Here is a 21,500-nt window from a genome sequence, read left to right on the forward strand (position 1 = left end):
CTCCTGCTGTCTCAGTGGCTCACTCGGCATCCTCCAGAGCATCGCTCATGTCATCTTCCCAGTAACGCCTCCACCAACGGCCTGTTTAAAATTACACCCCACACGAAAACTCCCAAAACATCCTCCCTGTTTTATTTTTCTCCACAGCACTTCTAACAGGATACCTCGTATTCATTTATCTTGTTCATGGTGTCTCCTGTCACTGGAATGACAACTCCATGCAGGCGGGGACCTTTGTTTTTGTACACTATTACCACATGCCCTGTTCTTAGAGCAGAGCCGGCACCATGGGAGCTAAACGGTGTCTGCTGAATGACAATGTCAGTCGAACACTTTTCACTAGACATCACTTTCCTTGAAGCTTCAGCACACCGGGAAAAGTGTTTCATCTTGACAGGACGGGATGTCCTATACTATTCAAGATACTAGGTTCAGAGTAAAACCAGATACACTAGAACTGTCCAAACTGTCAAGAAGCAGAAGACTTGGGTATTGCCTCAGAATTGACTCAGAGACACACCTCCCCCCCATTAACCTAAGGGCAGGCCTAAAGCAATAGGCCTAGGCCTCACAAATTCACAAATTTTCCAAGAACTCCACTGAGGTCTGGATAAAAACATCACCCGATAAGCTGGTTGTCAAAGATGATTTCAGTGCACTTAGATGAAAGGAATGAAGGAATGAAGGGAGGGAGGGAACGAGGGAAGGAGGGAAAGAGGGCGAGAGGGAGGGAAGGTAAATGTATTATATAAAGAAATTAGGAGAATATAACATGTTTAAAACTTGGTTCATTCAACAAATATTTTTTAGTATCTGTAATGTAGCCTGCACTGTGCTAGGCCCAAAGGCCAAAGAGATAAAGACATCTTTTCTGCCTTCAAGTTCTTGCTGATCTGTGGGAAAACCAGACCAACAAACAGACAAAAAGCATGTAGGAGGCACAGCAGGGCCAGGGGCCAGTGCAGGTGCCACCAGACATGTGAGAGAAACCTAATGCACCAGGGATAGCGGGGAAGTACCTCCATCTGACTTTTCACTCGAAAAATGGCAGAATGGAGGTGGCAGCAGAAGTTGGCCAGGGGATGCCTGGAAAGGGAGCATAAAGTTTGAGGGCAAGAGAGGCCTCAAATATGATGCCAATGATTGCAGAAGTGTGCCTCCCTGGCCAGCAAAAGATTCAAACTCCAGCTCAGAACTGAGTAACTTATGAACAAGAGAAATTAATCATGGCACAGGAAGGCCTCGCTGACAGGCCCTGCGAGGTGTCTGGCTGTGAGTGCAGCATGTGGTGCTGAGACTCCAACAGGATGTGTCCAGTACGTTCTTCATCTGCTCTGGCCACAGGGTGCCACTAACCACTGGTGGCTCTTTATGTTTAAATTAATTAAAACTATATAAAAAATTTAAAAATTTAGTTCTTCACATACATTAGCCTCCTTTCAAGTGCTGGATAACCACATGCTGGTTACCGTTCCAGATACATACATCATCACACAAAGTTCTTTTGGATAGCACTACCTGAGGCATTTTTTTATTTTTTGTTACTTTTAATTCATTGGACTCAGTAGTTCTATTGTTGTAGGTGATGCTGGTAGTCTTTTAGGCACAAGAGAAAATTAATATTAATGACATACCAAACAACTTATTCCCTGGTTAAATCCAGATGAATTGTGAATTGGAAAGAACTAAAATAATATCAGGGAAGGCATGAGAAACAAAAAGATTAACAAACAATATATACATGTTGGTCAAATAAGTTTGTAAAATATGATTTTTATGTTTGCTCACTTACAGTTTGCATTGGGGGCTGGGCAGCGCCAGGTGTATGTGGTCTGTGAAATTGTAAATTACCTTCCTGCTTGGGAAGGGCCATTGTTTTTGCTAATGTTTGCTGGAGGAGAGGTTTCCCACCAGAAAGTTTTGAAAGGAAAGAACAGAGGGGAAGAGAGTTTCTGCCCCCACCAGGTGTGGTAGGATTTCTTTTTCCTCCCTGATCCCTTGCCCTTCAGGGGAGCAGATTCCTGCTTTTCCCTTGGCTTTCTTGTGGCTTGCCTGGCTTGGTGGGTGAGAAACCAATAAACAGAATGGCCCACTATCCTCCGGTTCGCTGTTTCTCTACCATCTGCTCGAATTCAATGAGAACCTGCTCATGAATGGCCACCATGGCAGCGGCCCCTAGTCCTACAATACAATATTTCAAACTAGAATAAATAAATAGCTAAATTATATAAATAGTCAGTTCTATTTGCATAATACATGAATTCACAATACATTAAATTGAATACCTTTTTAAAAAACTTTTTTGACATTTTGCCTGTGGTGCTGGTGAAATCTCACTCTTATCTTTGGTATAAGATCTCTATGAGTTACTTGGCAAATTTCTACTGAGTCCCAAATTATGGCTGGGAACTGGGTTGCCTAAGATGTAGGGACAGTCCCACTCCTGGTCCATGTAGCAAACAACAGGAGGCAATGGACCCAGAGGTGACCTTACCTGTATTCCACTCATGGCGGCAGCTTCCCCAGGGAAGGTCAATAGTGAAGCTGCTGAAGAGGTAGAAGAGGGCCCAGGCCAGGACAATGATGTAGTAGGCGTTAAGGAGGATGAGGATCAGCTGGGAGGCATAGCCGATGCCTGGAAGGGGAAAGGGTGGAATTGAGCCAGGAGCAATGGACAGATTTCTCACATAATACCCCCCCCAGTGTAGGAGAGGGTTTGTGCTCCTGCCAGTGTCCTAGAACAAGAAGTGCTGGAGCCTGGCTCCTGGCTCTCTTCTCCCCATCCCCAGCAGGCAGAAGTGTGCTGGGTGCTTGTTAGGTAAACAAATGTTTTTAATTATATTAGGGCAGCAGCCTGTGTGTGTACTGTAATCTACAGAAGGCTGCAATACCTGTCCTCAGGGCAGCAGGTTGCAAATTGGGGCTTCCTTCCTGCTTGGGAGGGGCTGCTGTTTGCTGTTGTTTGCTAGAGAAGGGTTTTTCCCCCAGCCTGTTTTGCTGGGCAGAAGAGTGCAGAAGAGTGCAGAGAGAGAGAGAGAGAGAGAGAGAGAGAGAGAGAGAGGTGTTGCACTCGCCGGGTAAAACAAACACTGGAGACGTTTGGAGAGTTTCAGACAAAGTTTTATGGCCAAGAGAAAAAAAGAAAACAAAGCAAAACAAAACAAACCTGCGCAGGGGTGAACTCAAGTGGTAGTCACAAGAGCCACACCGAGCGCCTACAGTCTAGGGGTTTTTATAGTATAGCAAGCAAGCAGTTCATTGCTATATTTGGCATTTAGCAATTGGCTTCCCCAAATTAAATTCTAGTCACGTGCCTTAGCAACCAGTCATACAGTTGAAAGCCCCAGCTGGAAATATCCCTATCTATCCCCTAGGATGTGGTTACATTTTCTGTCTTAGCAGTTCTTGTGACTTCCTTATCTCAAGGACTCCTCAGCTCCTAGCCATCCTGGGAGTCTGACGACTTCTCTATCTCAAGGACTCTTCAGCTCCTAGCCATCCTGGGAGTCTGGGCTCATCTGTTTACTGGACTAGTTCCTTTGAAGTTATTTCTAAAGCCTATTAATGTATTTTATGGCTTTTATTCGAATGTCACATTTCCTCCTCTTCTTTGTCCTAGTTAAATCCTTAACTATAACGGAGATTCTTCGGCTGCACTAAGGCGTTGGTACGGCTGAGATAAAATCATTATTTTAACTGTTTCTATTCTTTCCTTAATAAAAGCAAATAACTTGTTAAGGATTACGGGTCCAATAGTGAGGGCCAATAACAATACTAACAATGGTCCTGCTAGTGTAGTTATCAATGTAGTTAGCCAAGGTGACAGTTTGAATATAGAGGTGAACCAATCTAAATTGTCATTATTTTGCTGAATGTGCTCTGCTAACTGTTTTATCTTATCTATTTTATCCTGGATTTCATTGCTGTTATCAGTTAAATTAAAACAACACATTCCTTTTATTTTTTCACAACCCTGGTGGTGAAATAATAATAGATAATCAATAGCCGCCCGATTATCTAAAATAGCTTGACATAATTGCTGCTGTTCATGATTTAAAAGAGTCAATGCTTGAGACGTTTCGTTGATGCTTTTAGCTAAGTTACAAGCTAAATGCTGGATTTGTCTATGATTGTAAGCACCCCATACTAGATTCCCTACAACACTTAAAATTATGGCATATCCTTCAGCTTCTGACAATAATTGTACTTCATCATGACATTCAGGTCCTACAGGGATGGAGGCAGCACGCCTGCTGCGAAGAGTGGTATTATGCTCAAGAAGTAACAAATCATTCTTGTTAGGTAAGAAAGTAGCAATCCTAGATAAACAACAAGTGGTGTCAGTAAGATTAGGGGGAATATAATTATATGTCATAGAGTTACAGGTAAAGAACCATCCAGTAGGCAGGGTAACATAACCATAAATGGAAGGGTATTTGATAGTATTCTTACAGGGTAAAAAACCAGGGATTGTCTTACAATTTTTACTACAATTAACAAAAAGAACACAAGTATCATTGGGTACAATAATGCTATGGGGAGTATGAATCTGTAATGCATGGCTTGGCAACTGATAAGAAACTTTTCCCCAGTTTGCTAAATCTAGATAAGTTACAGTCTTATTAGGGATACTGGAGAAGAAAGTTAAATTCCTTATGTCAGCTGCCGGTTTACATACCGGGCGTAGACATTTTCCTAACATGAAATGAGAATGACTATCCTGTTCAAGGCAAAACGATGAGACATTTAGGGTGTGTGCTAAAGCCACCCATAAATTCTCTGGATGATTCAGGGTTTCCTGGAAAGCAGGTACTGGTTTAATACTGGATAACATACAAAAGAAAACCATTGCTACGATTCGGGTAAGAACCGCACTTTTAAGGGATTGTGGGGATCCGCTTTGACTCTCTATTTGGCTTCCTTTAAGCTCGGTTCTTGAGCTAACTTTACATGTGATAGATGAATCCAGTAAGGTTTTTCAGCTACCCTCACAGCCGTGGGCGTGCTGAACAGTACCTGGAACGGTCCTTGCCACCGAGCGTCAAGGTTCCCACGACGGTGGTTAAGAATCCATACCCATTGTCCTGGCTCCGGTGGAGTTGGCAGTGGAAGTCCTTTGAGTTGGTCCTTCTGCTGGTCTCTAAGCGCCTGTACTTCTGCACGTATCAGTTGTAATGCCTGTAAGGACTTTAGAAAACTTTGATTAGAACCCTCAATTTCTTCCCTCGTTATTTGTGGAACCAAAGGAGTTGGTTGCCCATACATTAACTCATAAGGAGTCCATTTTCCTGTATAAGGTGTATTTCGAACCCTATATAATGCAAAAGGGAGTAGCTCTACCCAATTTTCGCCAGTCTCTTCTCTTAACTTAATTATAGTCTCTTTAAGGGTCCTATTCATCCTCTCGACTTGCCCTGAACTTTGAGGCCGATAAATGCAATGTAATTTCCAATTGATCTCTAATCTTTTTGCTAATTCCTGTGATATTTTGGACACAAAAGCAGGTCCATTATCTGACCCTATAGCAATGGGAATGCCATATCGTGGAATGATTTCTCTTAAAAGTATTTTACAAACTGTTGAAGCAGCTTCTCCTTTTGTAGGAAAAGCCTCAGTCCATCCAGTAAAGGTGTCTATTAGAACAAGCAAATATTTATAGCCTAATTTCCCTGGAGTCATTTCGGTAAAGTCTACTTCCCATAGTTCTCCAGGAGCTTTTCCTCGGTGCCTGATGAGAGGAGGTAATTTCTTATTGACAGCATTTACTTTGGCGCAGGCCTGACACCTAGACACAACAGAGTGTATGATATCTCTGATTTCCGCTCCCTCATAATATTTTCTTACTAGATGTTCTAGTTTTTGTTGTCCTAAGTGGGAGCTGCTATGTATTTCTTGAATTATTTGTCTTAACACTCCTTGTGGTAGGTATATTCTGCTGTCTGGTAATTCTATCCATTCCTGTTTACTTTTCTTACCCCCTAGTTGCTTACCTTTCTCTTCTTCTTTTGGCTCATACCTCGGTTCTATTTGTAGAGTAGGGGGTGGGATGAGTAGCAGTTGGTTAGTGTATTCCTCCTCTTCTGCTGCATTCCGTGCCACTCGATCAGCAAAGTGGTTTCCTTTTACTATAGGGGAATCCCCCTTTTGATGTCCTTTGCAATGTATTATTGCCACCTTTTTAGGCAACCAAATGGCTTCTAATAGAGCTAAAATTTCATCTTTATTTTTAATTTCTTTTCCTGCAGTAGTCAATAACCCACGCTCCCGGTAGATGGCGCCATGTACATGGGCCGTGGCAAAGGCATATCTACTGTCTGTATAGATGTTGGCACTTTTCCCTTCAGCAATTCTAAGGGCCTGTGTGAGTCCGATAAGCTCAGCCCGTTGTGCAGATGTGCCTTTAGGCAGTGCCTTTTTTCATAACACAGTATCTTGAGTGGTCACCGCAGTTCCAGCATACCTTTGCCCATCCCGAACATAGCTACTTCCATCTGTAAACAGAGTTAAATCTGCCTTCTCATAGGCCTGATCCCGTAGATCTGGTCTGGCTCCTGTAATGGTATCTAATATTTGTCTACAGTCATGGATCACCGATGGGTCTGGCAACGGGAGCAATGTAGCAGGATTCAAGGCCGTTGTTTTCAAAAATTGTATTGCGGGGGGGTTCAGCAACTGTGCCTGATACTGTGTTAGTCGGGCATTCGAGATCCACCTATCCGGTGGAGCCCGCAGCACTTGTTCTAAATAGTGCTCTCCAATGACCTGAATGTCTTGACCCAGAGTCAGTTTACTGGCCTCCTTAACAAGGATGGAGGTAGCAGCAAGTGCTCTCAAACAATTTGGCCAACCTGATGACACAGGATCTAGTCTTCTGGACAGATAGGCTATTGGTCTTTTCCAAGGTCCCAGTTCTTGACAGAGGACCCCTAGAGCAATGCCCTTCTTCTCAGTCACAAATAGTTGAAAAGACTTAGACAAGTCTGGCAGGGTTAATGCCAGGGCTGCAACTAGGGCCTCCTTAAGTTTTTGAAAAGACTCTCGTGCCTCCTCTGTCCATACAAATTGTTCCTCTTTTCCCCGTGTTAACTCATGCAAAGGTTTGGCCAGCTCTGCAAATCCCAGTATCCAAAGTCTGCAATATCCCACGGCACCTAAAAATTCTCGTACTTGCCTCTTACTTACAGGCTCAGGAATCTGTAATATAGTCTGAATTCTTTGGCTAGACAAACTACGTTGTCCTCCCCTCAAGTCATACCCCAAGTAACTCACGGTTTGGGTGACAATTTGGGCCTTCTTAGCAGATACTCGATAGCCCATCTGTTGCAGTTCTTGGAGTAGTTCCAATGTAGCTTCTTGGCAACTCTCCTGGTTTGGGGCTGCGATAAGGAGATCGTCCACATACTGCAGCAGCACAATTGAAGAGTGGCCGGCTCGAAACTCCTGTAAGTCTTTGCACAAAGCCTCATTAAATATGGTTGGTGAATTCTTAAAACCCTGAGGGAGCCTGGTCCAAGTGTATTGGCCTGAAAGTCCATTCTCAGGATCATTCTACTCAAAGGCAAACATTTCCTGACTTTGCTTTGCTAATGGAATGCAAAAGAAGGCATCTTTCAAATCTAATACTGAATAGAAAACATGCGTTGGTGGCAATGAACTTAATAGGGTATAGGGGTTTGGCACAGTAGGATGTATGGTCTCTACCCGAGCATTCACTTCACGCAGGTCCTGCACTGGGCAATAGTCCTGAGTTCCAGGTTTTTGTACTGGCAGTAGAGGAGTGTTCCAGGAAGATTGGCATTCCCGGAGAATCCCGGCTTCTAATAAGCGCCTCAAGTGCTGTGCTATACCCTGTTTAGCCCGAGCAGGTACAGGATACTGTCTGATGCGTACTGGGCTGGCATCACTCCACAACAGCACTACTACAGGCGGCTGATGTACTGCCAATCCCGGAGGGTTATTCTCTGCCCAAACTCCAGGAACCTGCTGCTTTACTTCCTCGGGGACGCCCATAATCCTGCTCTTACCTTCCGGGAGGGAGGCAATCAGGTATTCTTCTGATATTGGCACAGTCACTAATACCTTGCCTTCTGTATTCTTCTCCTGGTTGAAGGTTATTGTTGCTTGAAATTTTTGCAACAAATTTCGTCCCAACAGCGGGTAAGGGCAGTCTGGAATAATCAGGAATGAATGAGTAATAGTCCCTCGCGCCAGGTCTGTAATCCGAGCAGTGGCTCGAGGATATGAGACAGCTTTGCCAGTGACCCCTATTACCTTTGTGGATTCCTTTTGTAATGTCCCAAGTGGTCTCTTTAGGACGGAATAAGTGGCCCCCGTGTCAACTAGGAAGGTAGTTGCTTTCCCCTCAATTGACAGTGTGACCATAGGCTGTGACAGGAATGGAGCCTTGGCCCCGTCAATCTAATTGGAGCAAAACCTGTGAGCTTTGTTCCTGATTTACGGCCTGTAGCTTAGGGCAATCCTTCTTCCAATGAACTTTCTCTTTGCAATAAGCACACTGGTCTTTATCTAGTTGCTTCTGCGGGAAAGTTCCCCTTTTTCCCTTAAAGGGCTGCTGTTTCCCTTTTGGTCCTTTTGATTGCTGTGCCAAGAGTAGTTTTACAGCTGCTCTCCCTAACTCAGGGTCATCACGATTGACATAGACTCTCTGTGCTATTTCTAATAATTCACTCCTATTCTTTCCCTCAAATCCTTCTATTTTCTGGAGCTTCTTTCTAATGTCTGGGGCTGCCTGAGTGGCGAAGGTTATGTTTATTAGCCTGCGATTTTCCTCTGCCTCAGGATCAATAGGGGTATAAACCCGGTAGGCCTCCATTAGCCGCTCTAAATATGCAGCAGGGGACTCATCCTTCCCCTGAGTTACCTCACCTACCTTACTAAAGTTGGTTGGTTTCTTAGCAGCTGCCCTTATTCCCCTTAATAGAGCCTGGCGATATTGGGTAAGCGATTCCCTATCCCTGACATTGTTTGGATCCCAACTGGGGGGGCTCCTGGGGAGCGTCCTCTCTAGTTCCCTTTCAGTGCCCCCCTCTTCCCTAAATACTTTTTCAGCTTCTTGGCTGATGCGGATTCTTTCTTCCGTTGTGAACAGGGTGTGCAAAAGCTGCTGACAATCATCCCAAGTTGATTGATGGGTCCTGAAAACAGTCTCAAGCAAAGAAATTAACCCCTGAGGTTTCTCTGAAAACGACGGGGTCTGATGTTTCCAATTATAAAGGTCACTAGTAGAAAAAGGAATATAAATCATTCAGGACGGTGCATGTGGTCCTTCATCTAGTGGGGGCAGCGCCTCCCTAAGAGGCAACATTGAGGCACCTCCATCAAAGGAAGGTTGAGCATAAGGGGTCCCCCCCCCGGGTGTGGGGAGGACTCTGGACATTCTCGGGCACAGTTGAATCTGGCTCCCTGGGCTTCTGATAAAGAGGAGGATAATTTATAGGGTCTACTATATCCTCAGTAACATCAGAAAGGACCGGATACGATTTGGGAGGCTCTCTTTTAGGTGCAGGTGGAGCGGAGGGAGGGCGAGGCTTAATGACCGCTGCGCTCACACAAATAGCTCTCTTAACCTTTTGATTAGCTTTTATGCACCTCTTAATGTACCCAGGTTTGTCTGTAGCTTTATCTATCCAAACATCTATATACACATATTGGTCTGGGTGAGGCACCTGATATATAATGGCTCTTACTGCAAAAACTATAGGCAGATCAAAGGTTCCTTCAGATGGCCATCCAACCTTAAGAGATGGCCACTCCACTTGGCTTAAGGTCCGGAGAGTTTCTCGATCAGGTGGAGGTCCCTCATAACCCTGAGCTCTCTTCTGAAAATCAGAGAAGTTACTTAAAATGCAATCAAGAGGGGATTTAAGAGTAGATTCTTGCTGTCCCATCTCGCGGTACTTGTTCTTCTCAGCCAGGTATGCTTCTAGTCCTACAAAGACAACACACAGGATTCCCTACCCTATAAGCAGGGTGATCTAGATGGATGAGCGTTGATCACACTGTACTGGCAAACAAATTAACACCAAACACAACAGTGCAGCAAATCCCAGGAGGGCAATACACAAAATTTCCTACACAGTCATTCAGGCTAAACAAACAACCAGACAGCAGCACGGCGCGGCGCGAGTGAGCTCACTACTTCAAAACGATCGATCGATTTCAGACAGAAACAGAAACCTCGGCCGGCAGCGTCCTGCCCTTTGGCCCGAGTGTCTGGGCGGGTCTCTGACAGCGTCCTGTCTGCCACCACAGACTGCAAATGCTCCGGAGCCAGACAGATTACAGAAACAAGGGAATTCCACAACAAAATACTCACCAGCTCGAGCTGTTCCGCCTGTCCCCAGCCAAAATTCCCGTAATGGGAATCCCGGAGCGAGCCCCCATAAAATGTTGCACTCGCCGGGTAAAACAAACACTGGAGACATTTGGAGAGTTTCAGACAAAGTTTTATGGCCAAGAGAAAAAAAGAAAACAAAGCAAAACAAAACAAACCTGCGCAGGGGTGAACTCAAGTGGTAGTCACAAGAGCCACACCGAGCGCCTACAGTCTAGGGGTTTTTATAGTATAGCAAGCAAGCAGTTCATTGCTATATTTGGCATTTAGCAATTGGCTTCCCCAAATTAAATTCTAGTCACGTGCCTTAGCAACCAGTCATACAGTTGAAAGCCCCAGCTGGAAATATCCCTATCTATCCCCTAGGATGTGGTTACATTTTCTGTCTTAGCAGTTCTTGTGACTTCCTTATCTCAAGGACTCCTCAGCTCCTAGCCATCCTGGGAGTCTGACGACTTCTCTATCTCAAGGACTCTTCAGCTCCTAGCCATCCTGGGAGTCTGGGCTCATCTGTTTACTGGACTAGTTCCTTTGAAGTTATTTCTAAAGCCTATTAATGTATTTTATGGCTTTTATTCGAATGTCACAAGAGGGAATTGAGGGGCTTGGAAAACCCGAATTTGGGCCAGCCTTGTTTGGCTGGGGAGTGCTGTTTTGCTTGTGGGGGCCTGTGAGTTCGGGAGAGTCCAGAGGTTTTGGGAACCTTGAGTGAGGAGGGAGTGGTCTTCCCTGCCTTTTTGCTCATTCACCATTATGAGTGAGACTTTAATCAATGAAATGGCCCACCATGTTTTGGCTCCACAGTTCTTTTACCATCTGCCTGAATCCAATGAGAACTTGCACCACGGTGGCCTTTCCCACCAGCCTTACAGTGCTTCCATTAGCCCATTAGCTGCTGGATCAAGGAGGATCTTTTATGGAAGTTTGCCAGGACTTTTCAGCTTGTGACATCAGACATTCCTTTACGATTAGTCACCCTTCTGCTGCCCTATCCTGGCTTCCTATGCAATGTAATCTTTCTCAGGTTCTGAAAGTTCACTAACTCAAAGGTGTTTTTTAAATGTGTAGACTAAGATTCCAATAATTAATGTTCCCTGAAATTACTCTGATATATTTCTGAAATATAAAACCACATGTTAAGAGCAGGAACAGACAATTCACATAAGAGAAAATATAAATAGATCCTCCCTAATAACTGGAGGTGTACAAAATCAAACAATAATGACGTATTAGTATGCATCTACAGCCCGAGTGAAATTTTTTACAAGTGATATAACTCAATTATTTCCGAATGTGTCTGCATATTAGAATTACCTGGGGATATTTTTTAAATTCCAAAGCCTGGACCCCAGACAAATTAAATCCCAATCTGGGGGTATGGTATAAGACCTCAGGATATTTTGAAGGTGGAACCTGTTGGAATCCATGGGAGTCCGAAAAGACCAGAGTAACAGGCTTTATTGAAAGGAAGAAAGGAACCCTGCCAGGCTGACTAGCAAGGGAGAGTTGCGCCAGGCACAGCCTTAAGGGCTTTGGGGAGGGGAAGTGAGAAGGGTTGTGGGGCATTAGCCCATTGGCTGCTGGATCAAGGAGGATCTTTTATGGAAGTTTGCCAGGACTTTTCGGCTTGTGACATCAGACATTCCTTTACGATTAATCATTTGCTGCAAGCCCTGAAAGGAGTCTTACTGGCAGAGTTAAAGAAATGAATCCTAAGATTCCCGAGTATTTGATATACAGTGTGTCCATCAAGTCATGGTGCACTTTTGACCGGTCACAGGAAAGCAACAAAAGATGATAGAAATGTGAAATCTGCACCAAATAAAAGGAAAACCCTCCCAGTTTCTGTAGGATGATGTGGCAGCATGTGCGCATGTGCAGATGATGATGTAACACCACATATACAGTGGAGCAGCCCACGGCCATGCCAGTCGAGATGTGGACAGTACAGAGGAAAGTTCAGTGTGTTCTGTGGCTCACTAAATTCGAATCCGTGACCAAAGTGCAACGTGAATATAGGCGCGTTTACAACGAAGTGCCACCACATAGGAATAACATTACTTGGTGGGATAAGCAGTTGAAGGAAACCGGCAGTTTGGTGGAGAAACCCCGTTTTGGTAGGCCATCAGTCAGGGACGAGTCTGTAGAGGCTATACGGGATAGCTACCTAAGGAGCCCTAAAAAATCTGTGCATGAGCCCACATCAAACTGCACTGAATAGGAATGAAACTGGGAGAGTTTTCCTTTTATTTGGTGCAGATATCACATTTCTATAGTCTTTTGTTGCTTTTCTGTGACCGGTCAAAAGTGCACCATGACTTTACAGACACACTGTATAAAAAAAAAGAGAGTGGTTCCTAGAGAGGCCTCAAGGGAAAAGGGACGGAGGTCATTATCTTCTGTAACTTCTTCCTGCTGAATAGGGGCGGTGAGAGGTTATGGCCTCTCTAAGGATTACTCTCACTGAGATGTAGAGAGATGCCATGATGGGCTTCTTGTTGGGTAGAGGTGTATTTATAGGATTCCAGATTTTTCTGTTTTGCAAGGGCAGGTTTCAGGGTTGGTGTGTAGGGCTAGGTAGATTTTTCCAGTTTTCTGATTGGCGAAGGTCTGCATGCAGTTCTGTAAGAAACTAGTGAACAAACATAAGAGGCAGGGTCCAAAAGTTAGAAAAATAAATAGGAGAGTGACTAATGAAAGGCAATAGTCTAGACACCCAGTTTGTGTGAAACCACTGATTCCATGTTTACGAATTTGCTGGGCTTCAGAAGAGAGAGAGAAAGAGAGTGGGCATAAGTGGCCAGTCCTCCTGCCCCTAGACCTACTTTTATAGAAATTTTTAAAGCAACAGGAAGAGGAATTACCTGTTGGCCCAATGAGGCATGCACCATACTTTTGTAGATATCGTTCCTGGGAACACAATAAACCCTGGCTCCTAACTATTCTAGATCTGTGGGACCAAAGTTGGGAAAAAGGAATAACAGGTAAATTCTACAAAGGATTACAAAGCCTTCAACCATCGGGTACATTCACTATATTCCGAAAACGTACAAGAACACGGGCCCTTTTGGAGGACCTTAAAGACCTAACCAACACAATCCTAGGCCAGGAAAAGGCCCTGGAAGCTCAATTCTCCACCCTACTAACAACGAATTCCTTCTCCTGGTTAGGGCTAATTCAGCAAGGTGCCAAAGTCCTTAATCTAACATATACAGGAAACATTTCTAATTGCTTCCTGTGTGCCTTCCTGAATCACCCCCCTTTGACGGCAGTTCCAATAACACAGCCCTTCACCACTACTCCCAAAGAAGACTTCTTTTTTCTTACCGGGAGACCCCTCTTCAGGGACGACCCGTCTCAGAACCTATCAGTCTGTTACATTCGACAACCTAATCCAAAGTGCAATCCAACAACTCTGGTGACCACTCCACCCACCAGCCCAACAGGTACCCACCTTCTGGTTGTAATGGGACTGTCTTTAAAACTATGAACTCCTCACCCCGACCTTGTATACCAGTAGTTACTGTACCACAGCTACTGTTCTATGGGGAGGAAGAACTAAATAGGCTAACCAGTAACAGACAGATGTGGGCTGTCTTCCTCCCTATCCTAACAGGCCTAACCCTAGAACTTCTCTGGCAGCAGGAGGCATTGGGGAAGCAGGACTAGCTCGTAGCTTCCGGGCCACTGACCAACTCCGAGCAGACCTAGAACAGGCCGTGGACGACTCAGCAACCTCCCCAACCTCCTTACAAAGACAACTTACATCCTTCGCTCAAGTGGCTTTACAAAATCACAGGGCTCTTGAACTTCTTACTGCTGAGAAGGGAGGAACTTGTCTTCTTACAGGAGCAATGCTGTTATTATATCAATGAGTCCGGCTTAGTAGAAGAAAACGTCAGCTCTCTGCGCCGCCTACAGGAAAAACTCCATAAAAGCAGACCCACTGTCGGCCGCTTGGTGGAAGACTCCCCTTGTCGCCTGGCTCGTCCGCATCCTCGGTCCTCTATTAATTATACGCCTCTTACTTATGTTAACCCCCTTCTTCCTAAATTTTTTACAAAGTCGCATCCGTGAAGTTACCCGACTTACTTTTAACCAAATGCTTCTACACTCATACTCCCCATTACCGACTTAAACCCCTGAGAGTGACCCTTAGAGAAGCAGTCACCCCTCACTGCCCCTACTCAGCAGGAAGAAGTTACAGAAGACAATGACCTCCGTCCCTTTTCCCTTGAGCTTCTCTAGGAACCACTCTCTTTCCCTTTTTTATATATATATCAAATAGACGGAAATCTTAGGTTTCATTTCTTTAACCCCACCAGTAAGTCTGTTTCAGGGCTCGTAGATGACCAACTGCAAAGGAATGTCTGACAAGCCAAAAAATCCTGGCAAACTTCCATAAAAGACCCTCTTTTGTTCAGCAGCCAATCAGCTGAATGCCCACGACCTTTCTCACTCCCCCTCCACAAAATCCTAAAAACCCAGTCCCTGGCGCGACTCCCCTTGAGAGCCAGCCAGCAGGTTTTCTTTCAATAAAGCCTGTTACTCCAGTCTAGGGGTCCCCACACTTTTTACACAGGGGACCAGTTCACTGTCCCTCAGACCGTTGGAGGGCTGCCACATACAGTGTTCATCTCACTGACCACCAATGAAAGAGGTGCCCTTTCTGGAAGTGCAACAGGGGCTGGATAAATGGCCTCGGGGGGGCCACATGCTGCCCGCAGGGCCGTAGTTTGGGGACACTTGCACTGGTCTTTTCGAACTCCGATTAATTCTAACACCTGTACAGCTCATTTGGACCTTAGATTGATGGGTAGTGTACTAAGAATTGAAAGGCTTATGGGGTGGGATTAGGTTGATATTCGGGGTGAGCTAGATTAGGGTACAGGTTTCTGTCTAATTAGTAGGGAGACATATAGGTGTTGGTCCCACACAAATTGAAAGCCCCTGATTGGATGAGGCAGGCTGAGAGGTGAATAGAGAATAGAAGGACAAGGGGTTGGTTTTGTTTCTCTGTTTCTGAGCTCCAGATGGTCAGGGTGGAGGAAAGAGTCGTCCCAATAAGTGGGGAGAATAGAGGATTGTTAGATAGAGTGACAGATTAAACATTCTTTGAAAACCAGTTTTCTGACTGTTCAAAAACAATTTTTTTTCTCGGTACAAACCTCAAACAACCTGCACAAACCTTCTACAATTTACATAAACCTTCAATTTTCATACATTTTCTTATCCAGAAATAACTGGCCTTCATAACAACTTGCTTTTTCCTTTTTCTTTCAAACGTGTTTCCATACCTTATACCTTCTATTATCAAAACCATACAATTCCTTTCTAGTCAGAACTCTTGATTTAAAAATCTTTAACCTTTAGTGACAATTGACTTTCTTTTTACCCTCGTTTCCCTTTTCCCAAAGTCTAATCAAAAGAGTCCTTAGTTTCTTCATATATTCACCATACGTAGACCAACCAGCTTCAGGTTTGTGGTTGGAGTAAGGCATGCAGTTTTTCTACTTTAGCAGCAGTGGAAGTTGTCAGCATCACAGTGTGTGGACCTGTCCACATGAAAGTCAGTCCTTGGGTGATGTACTGCTGGAAGCACCTCTTGGACAGTTTTTGAACAGTTTGCTGAGTAACCTGTAAATCCTGCAAGTGCTTAGAAAAAGGGTGGTTACATTTCTATACTTTGCAGTTAGAGTTTAGGTCCTAGTGACCACTGCTTCTAGCTGGAATTAGCAGCAGGTCCCAGCCTACAAAGGGCATGGGGCATTGCGACAAGAGGAATAAAGGAGATACTATACATGAAATAAAGCAACAAAATCAAACTGTCAATACCCACAGTAGAGATCTTCGAGGGATAAATAAAACTCAAATATTCAGGCAAGGCATAGTAGATGGCCCTTGTGTTTATAAGAAATGAGATCAGTTTATGTGCTACTTGGAAGAAATACCTTAGGCTCATGAATGATGCCCTTGGGCCTTCAGTGGCAATTTCCAGCATGCTGGGCCAGGTCAGGTCACAGGTAGCTGGAGCAGGGCTAGAAGAGACTGAACCCTACCTCCATGGAGCAAGGGGGCAGCTTACCTTCTCGTGTCCCTCTTTCCACAGCAGAGGTGTGTCCCTTGGTGGGGCCAGGAAGCCTGGTAGGCTTCAGTTCAATGACCTTTCTTTTCACTCTTGAAGCACGGCCCTGATAGAATCCTATGAAGCCCTTTAGGTCACTGGAGCCTTTTAGAGCATATGCCAAAAGTTGGTATTTCCTGACTTCTTTTGGGCCTTATTTGCCTTTTTTGATATTTCCTTGGCCATTATAGACCTTAAAAGCCATGCTCAGAAGATCTCACTGAGGGGCTTGACTAAGAGAGCAAAATTGGGAATTCAGTGTTTAAAGAAATCTATTAGACTGAGGAAAGAAAGGATTTGATATGTGGTGGTAGGTGGTTGGAGACTGTGGAGGGTCTGAGTTTGATCTAGGGTGAGACCTCAGGTGGTGGGGGTTAAGGCGATGCCCAGATAGACTAGAGACTGAGAGTGAAGTTGAGCCTTAGCAGAGAAGACACGATATTCCTTCACGGTGAGGAAGTTAAGAAGGGTGGAGGTGTGTCTCCTTGAGGCAGGCAGGGAGGGGCTGCAGAGGAGTAGGTTATTTACATATTGTAAGAGAGTAGTAGTTTTGAGATTACATGCTGCTAAATCCTGAGCTAGTGCCTGCCCAAACAGGTGTGGGCTGTTTCTGAATCCCTGGGGTAAGACAGTCCACATAAGTTGCTGGGCTGTATTAGTGTCCAGGTCAGTACAGATTAGTGCAAACAGAAAGTAAGAGTCAGGGTGTAGAGGAATGGTAAAGAAGGCATTCTTGAGGTCCAGATCCCTGAAGTGAGTGATGTTTGAGGGAATGTGTGGCAGTAACCTGTAGAGATTAGAGACTACTGGATGGAGGGGAATTATTGCCTCATTGATTAAGTGTAAGTCTTGTATGAGGTGATAAATCCCTTAAGGTTTTTGAACAGGAAGGATGGGGGTATTGCAGGGAGAGTCCGTGGGAATGAGTAAGCCTTGATTTAAGAGGCGGGTAATTATTGGTTTAAAGCCTTAGAAACAGACACAGTTACATATTAAACAAAGATTTTACATATAAACCAAGATGGCAGGGAGTTGTCAGCATAAAGAGGAGGAAGAGAGGAAGCAGACAGATGGACAGTGTGAACAGCTGGATGGAAAGAAGGAAGGTCAGAATCTGCAGGAGGAGGAGGAGGAGGTTAAAGTGCTTATGGTCAGAAGAGTTAAAAAGATTTAGAGCTCTGAGGAGAGGGGAGGGGATGAGGGGAAGAAAGGCACCCTGCCACAGCCTGTGAAGAGGGAGGAGGAGTCGAAGAAGAGAGAGGCAGAGCTTGTGAGGAGGGGGGTTGGGGCGAAGGAGAGACAGGCACCGCTAGGAGCCGGTGTGTGTGGGGGAATGGGTCAAAGAAGAAAAAGAGACAGAGCCGCCAGTCTGTAAGGAGGGAGGAGGGTTTTAAGAACACAGTGGAGAAGGGAGGGGCCCCTGGCCAGCAGGGGAGGAGAAAGAGAGAATGGTATTTGCAAGAGAATGAGAAACAGGATTCAGCGAAGAGAGGGGAGGGGGCTCTCTGGAGGGAAGAGACTCAAGCAAAAGAGATTTGCAGAGGGACTAGAGAGGGGTCCCGAGAGAGGGGGCGCCCCCAGGGATCAGGCAAGAGGTAGAGAGATTTGGGAGTCTGCAGAGAAGGAAAGATTAGGAGCCAAGGTTTTAGGTGAGGTTTCTCTGGCCAAAAACGGCCTGCGTGTAGAACAAGAGGCTTAGAGATTAAGGACAGGAGTGAAGGGAGAAGAGAGGCCTGCACATAAGGAATCTCTGATGCCTTCCCTGTCCGGTGGCAAAAGTTGTCAAGGTCTCACAGAATATTGTAATCGAATGTCCCATTTTCAGGCCAATGGGAGTCATTGTCTAATCTGTATTGGGGCCACGCCGTGTTACAGAAGAAAATAAGGGTTTTTTGGCTTAAGGTCAGAGAGGCCCAACTTAGTGAAGTTTTTTATGAGACATCCTAGAGGGGTCTGGTTGGAAGGCTTAGACTCTGAAGAGCCCACAGTGGAGACAGGTGAGCATAGGGGGCATCCCGCCTTTTATCACTGTCCCAAGAGGAGAAAATCTCCGTGTAGAGGAGTCGTCCCTGATAGAGGTCATCACCACCTGTCAGAGAGTTTCGAGGGAAAGAGAGTGGAGAGGTTTGGCTAGGCACCTAGTCTTTCGTGCAGTCTACTGAGACTGAAAGTCAAACCCCTCAAAACGTGAGGTGTATCAGAGAAAACCGTCCGACCAGAGAAAATTTTGTGGAAAAGAGAAGCCAACCAGGGAAGGGGAAGGGAGAAAACTCCTTACCTTTCTGGTCCAGCAGAGGTTCAGGACAGGGTTAGACTGCCGGCCAATCAACCCACAATTACACATCCAAACAGAATCAGGGAGTAAGCCCGGGACGAGCTGCAGCTGCCCATTGCTTCCCTGGTTGTAAGTTTGGACAGCAAAGAGGGATCGTCCAGGCAGTTAGTACCCTGTCCCAGGTTTCGGCACCAAATGTTGGAAATGGGAGTCCGAAAAGATCAGTGTGACAGGCTTTATTGAAAGGAAGAAAGGAACCCTGCTGGGCTGACTTGCAAGGAAGAGTCCCACCAGGCACAGCCTGGGACTTGAGTTTTAAAGGCTTTGGGGAGGGGGAATGAGAAGGGTCGTGAGGCATTAGCCCATTAGCTGCTGGATCAAGGAGGATCTTTTATGGAAGTTTTCCAGGACTTTTTGGCTTGTGACGTCAGACATTCCTTTATGATTAGTCATTTGCTGCAAGCCCTGAAAGAAGACTTACTGGCAGAGTTAAAGAAATGAATCCTAAGAGAACCCAGGTGTTCCCAATGTGCAGACAAGTTTGAGAACCACACATAACTCAGTTATGAATGGTAGAAGGGTATGATGCCTGGTCAGGTTCCACAGACAATTTAATAAACCAGATTAAAAGGCATCAACTTGATCATACATTTGATCCAGTGATCCTAATCCTGCAAATTTATGCCAAAGAAATAATTTCATAAATGTAGTAAAAATCTGTCTCAACAAATACACATTACAATAAGTAATTGAAAAATTTAAAAGGCACAAAGAATTATTATGTAAATTATCAAATATCTACTTGATGGAAATTTATATAATTATTAAATGATTGTCATGTAGGAAATGGAAAATAACCCTAACTGTAAAGCAGATATTAAATTCCTGTGTAAATTCCATATTAATAGAGACGTAAACTCTATATAGACAGAAAGAATGAAATAAACCCCAAAGCTGGAAAAGATCCAAATATTCTTCAATGGGTAAACAGTTAAGTAACCTGTGATATATCCATACCATGAAATACTACTCAGCAATAAAAAGGAATGAGCTATTGATACAAGATCAAGTTGGGTGAATCTCAAGGGCGTCATGCTGAGTGAAAAAACCAACCTTGAAAGGTTATATTTTATATATTTCCAGCTATAGAACATTCTCAGAATTACAAAATTATTTATAGAGAGAACAAATTAGTGGTTGCTAGAGGTTAAAGATGGGGAGGGGAGGGGTAATGTGACTGTAGAGGAAGCATCACAGAGATCTTTGTGGCAACGGAACAATTCTGTATCTTGATTATGGTGGTGGTGACACAAATCTACATATACAAAGTGATGAAATTAAACATAATTATACAAGTGAGTGCAAGGAAAACTGGTGAAATCTGAATAAGGTCTGGATAGTAGCAATGTCAGTTTCCAGGTTGTGATATTGTTCTACAGTTATGTAAGATATTATTATTGAGGAAAACTGTGAAAGGTACACATGACCTTTCTGTACTATTTTTGCAACTTTCTGTGAATATAAAATTATTTCAAAATAGAAACTTAAGAAAATCCTACATAGAAATATTGAAATAAAACACACTAATTTGTGTGTGTGTGACAGAGACAGAGAGAGGGACAGATAGGGACAGACAGGAAAGAAAAGAAATGAGAAGCATCAATTCTTCATTACGGCACCTTAGTTGTTCATTGATTGCTTTCTCATATGTGCCTTGACTGTGGGGCTACAGCAGACCGAGTGACCCCTTACTCAAGCCAGCGACGTTGGGCTAAAGCTGGTGAGTCTTGCTCAAACCAGATGAGCCTGGGCTCAAGCTGATGACCTCGGGGTTTTGAATCTGGGTCCTCCGCATCCCAGTCTGATGCTCTATCCACTGAGCCACTGCCTGGTCAGGCTAACACCCTTAATTTTAAATAGCTGTTATATCAAGATGGTAGAATTATGAATGTTTTCCTCTTATTTAAAATTCTTTTAAAATGTTTTATAATCGATTATATATATTTTGAAAATACAAAATCATTTTTAAAATATATAACTGAAATAATTTTTCTGTCTATTTATTTAACCCAAAGCCTTTGCTCCACTCTCATCACCATCTTCTCCATTCCCTGATAGTCTGAGAGACCAGCTCAGTATGGAGCTTGTAAACAGAGGATTTTAACATAAAGACACAAGTCTTATCTCAATTAGCATGGTTGCTAAACCACCCAGTCATTTCAAATAACATTTATAATCCTAAAGGCAGAAACCCCAGGATAAGGCACATAGTTTACTCACCCTCAAAGATGGGGCAGATCTTCCTCCAGGCTGTGACACCTCCCTGGCTAGTGTACTGGCCCAGTGCTGTCTCCAGAAGGAAGATAGGAATGCCACAGGTGAAAAGGAAGATGAGGTAGGGGATGAAAAAAGCACCTGTGGGTCAAAAACAGGCTGTCTGTTACCTGGCACTAGCCTCCTCCTGCTCCAAATCCATCTTTTCCCATCTCTACTTCATACTGCCCATCAGAATCCTGGAGGTGAGAGAGTCATGAAAATCTTCAGGGGACCTCTGTTTGTAGGTGGAGTGCAGAGCACATTCCTAGCAGCTGTGACTGATGATGCTGTGAGAACACTCCAGCACCTGAAACCCTCCTAGGCACACCCAGGAGGGAGCTTGCCTGCTATAAGGAAGTGACTCAGCGCTAACCAGGCAGGTCTGATCTTTTCAACCATTGGCTATGAAAAACATGCTGTAACACCCTATA

At 44.4% G+C, this 21,500-nt stretch overlaps 1 protein-coding gene across 1 annotated transcript in view; it reads right to left on the minus strand.

Annotated features, from left to right (window-relative positions):
- SLC6A13 (solute carrier family 6 member 13) overlaps positions 1 to 21,500 on the minus strand; it is a 56,991-nt gene that overhangs the window by 16,453 nt on the left and 19,038 nt on the right. The window contains exons 3-4 of the mRNA XM_066369558.1: positions 21,034 to 21,168; positions 2,495 to 2,635 (exon numbers count right to left, since the gene is read on the minus strand). Coding sequence (XP_066225655.1) covers positions 2,495 to 2,635; positions 21,034 to 21,168 — 276 coding nt within the window. The remainder of the gene's footprint in view (positions 1 to 2,494; positions 2,636 to 21,033; positions 21,169 to 21,500) is intronic.

The sequence above is a fragment of the Saccopteryx leptura genome, chromosome 2, assembly GCF_036850995.1.
Source record: "Saccopteryx leptura isolate mSacLep1 chromosome 2, mSacLep1_pri_phased_curated, whole genome shotgun sequence".
NCBI lineage: Eukaryota > Metazoa > Chordata > Mammalia > Chiroptera > Emballonuridae > Saccopteryx > Saccopteryx leptura.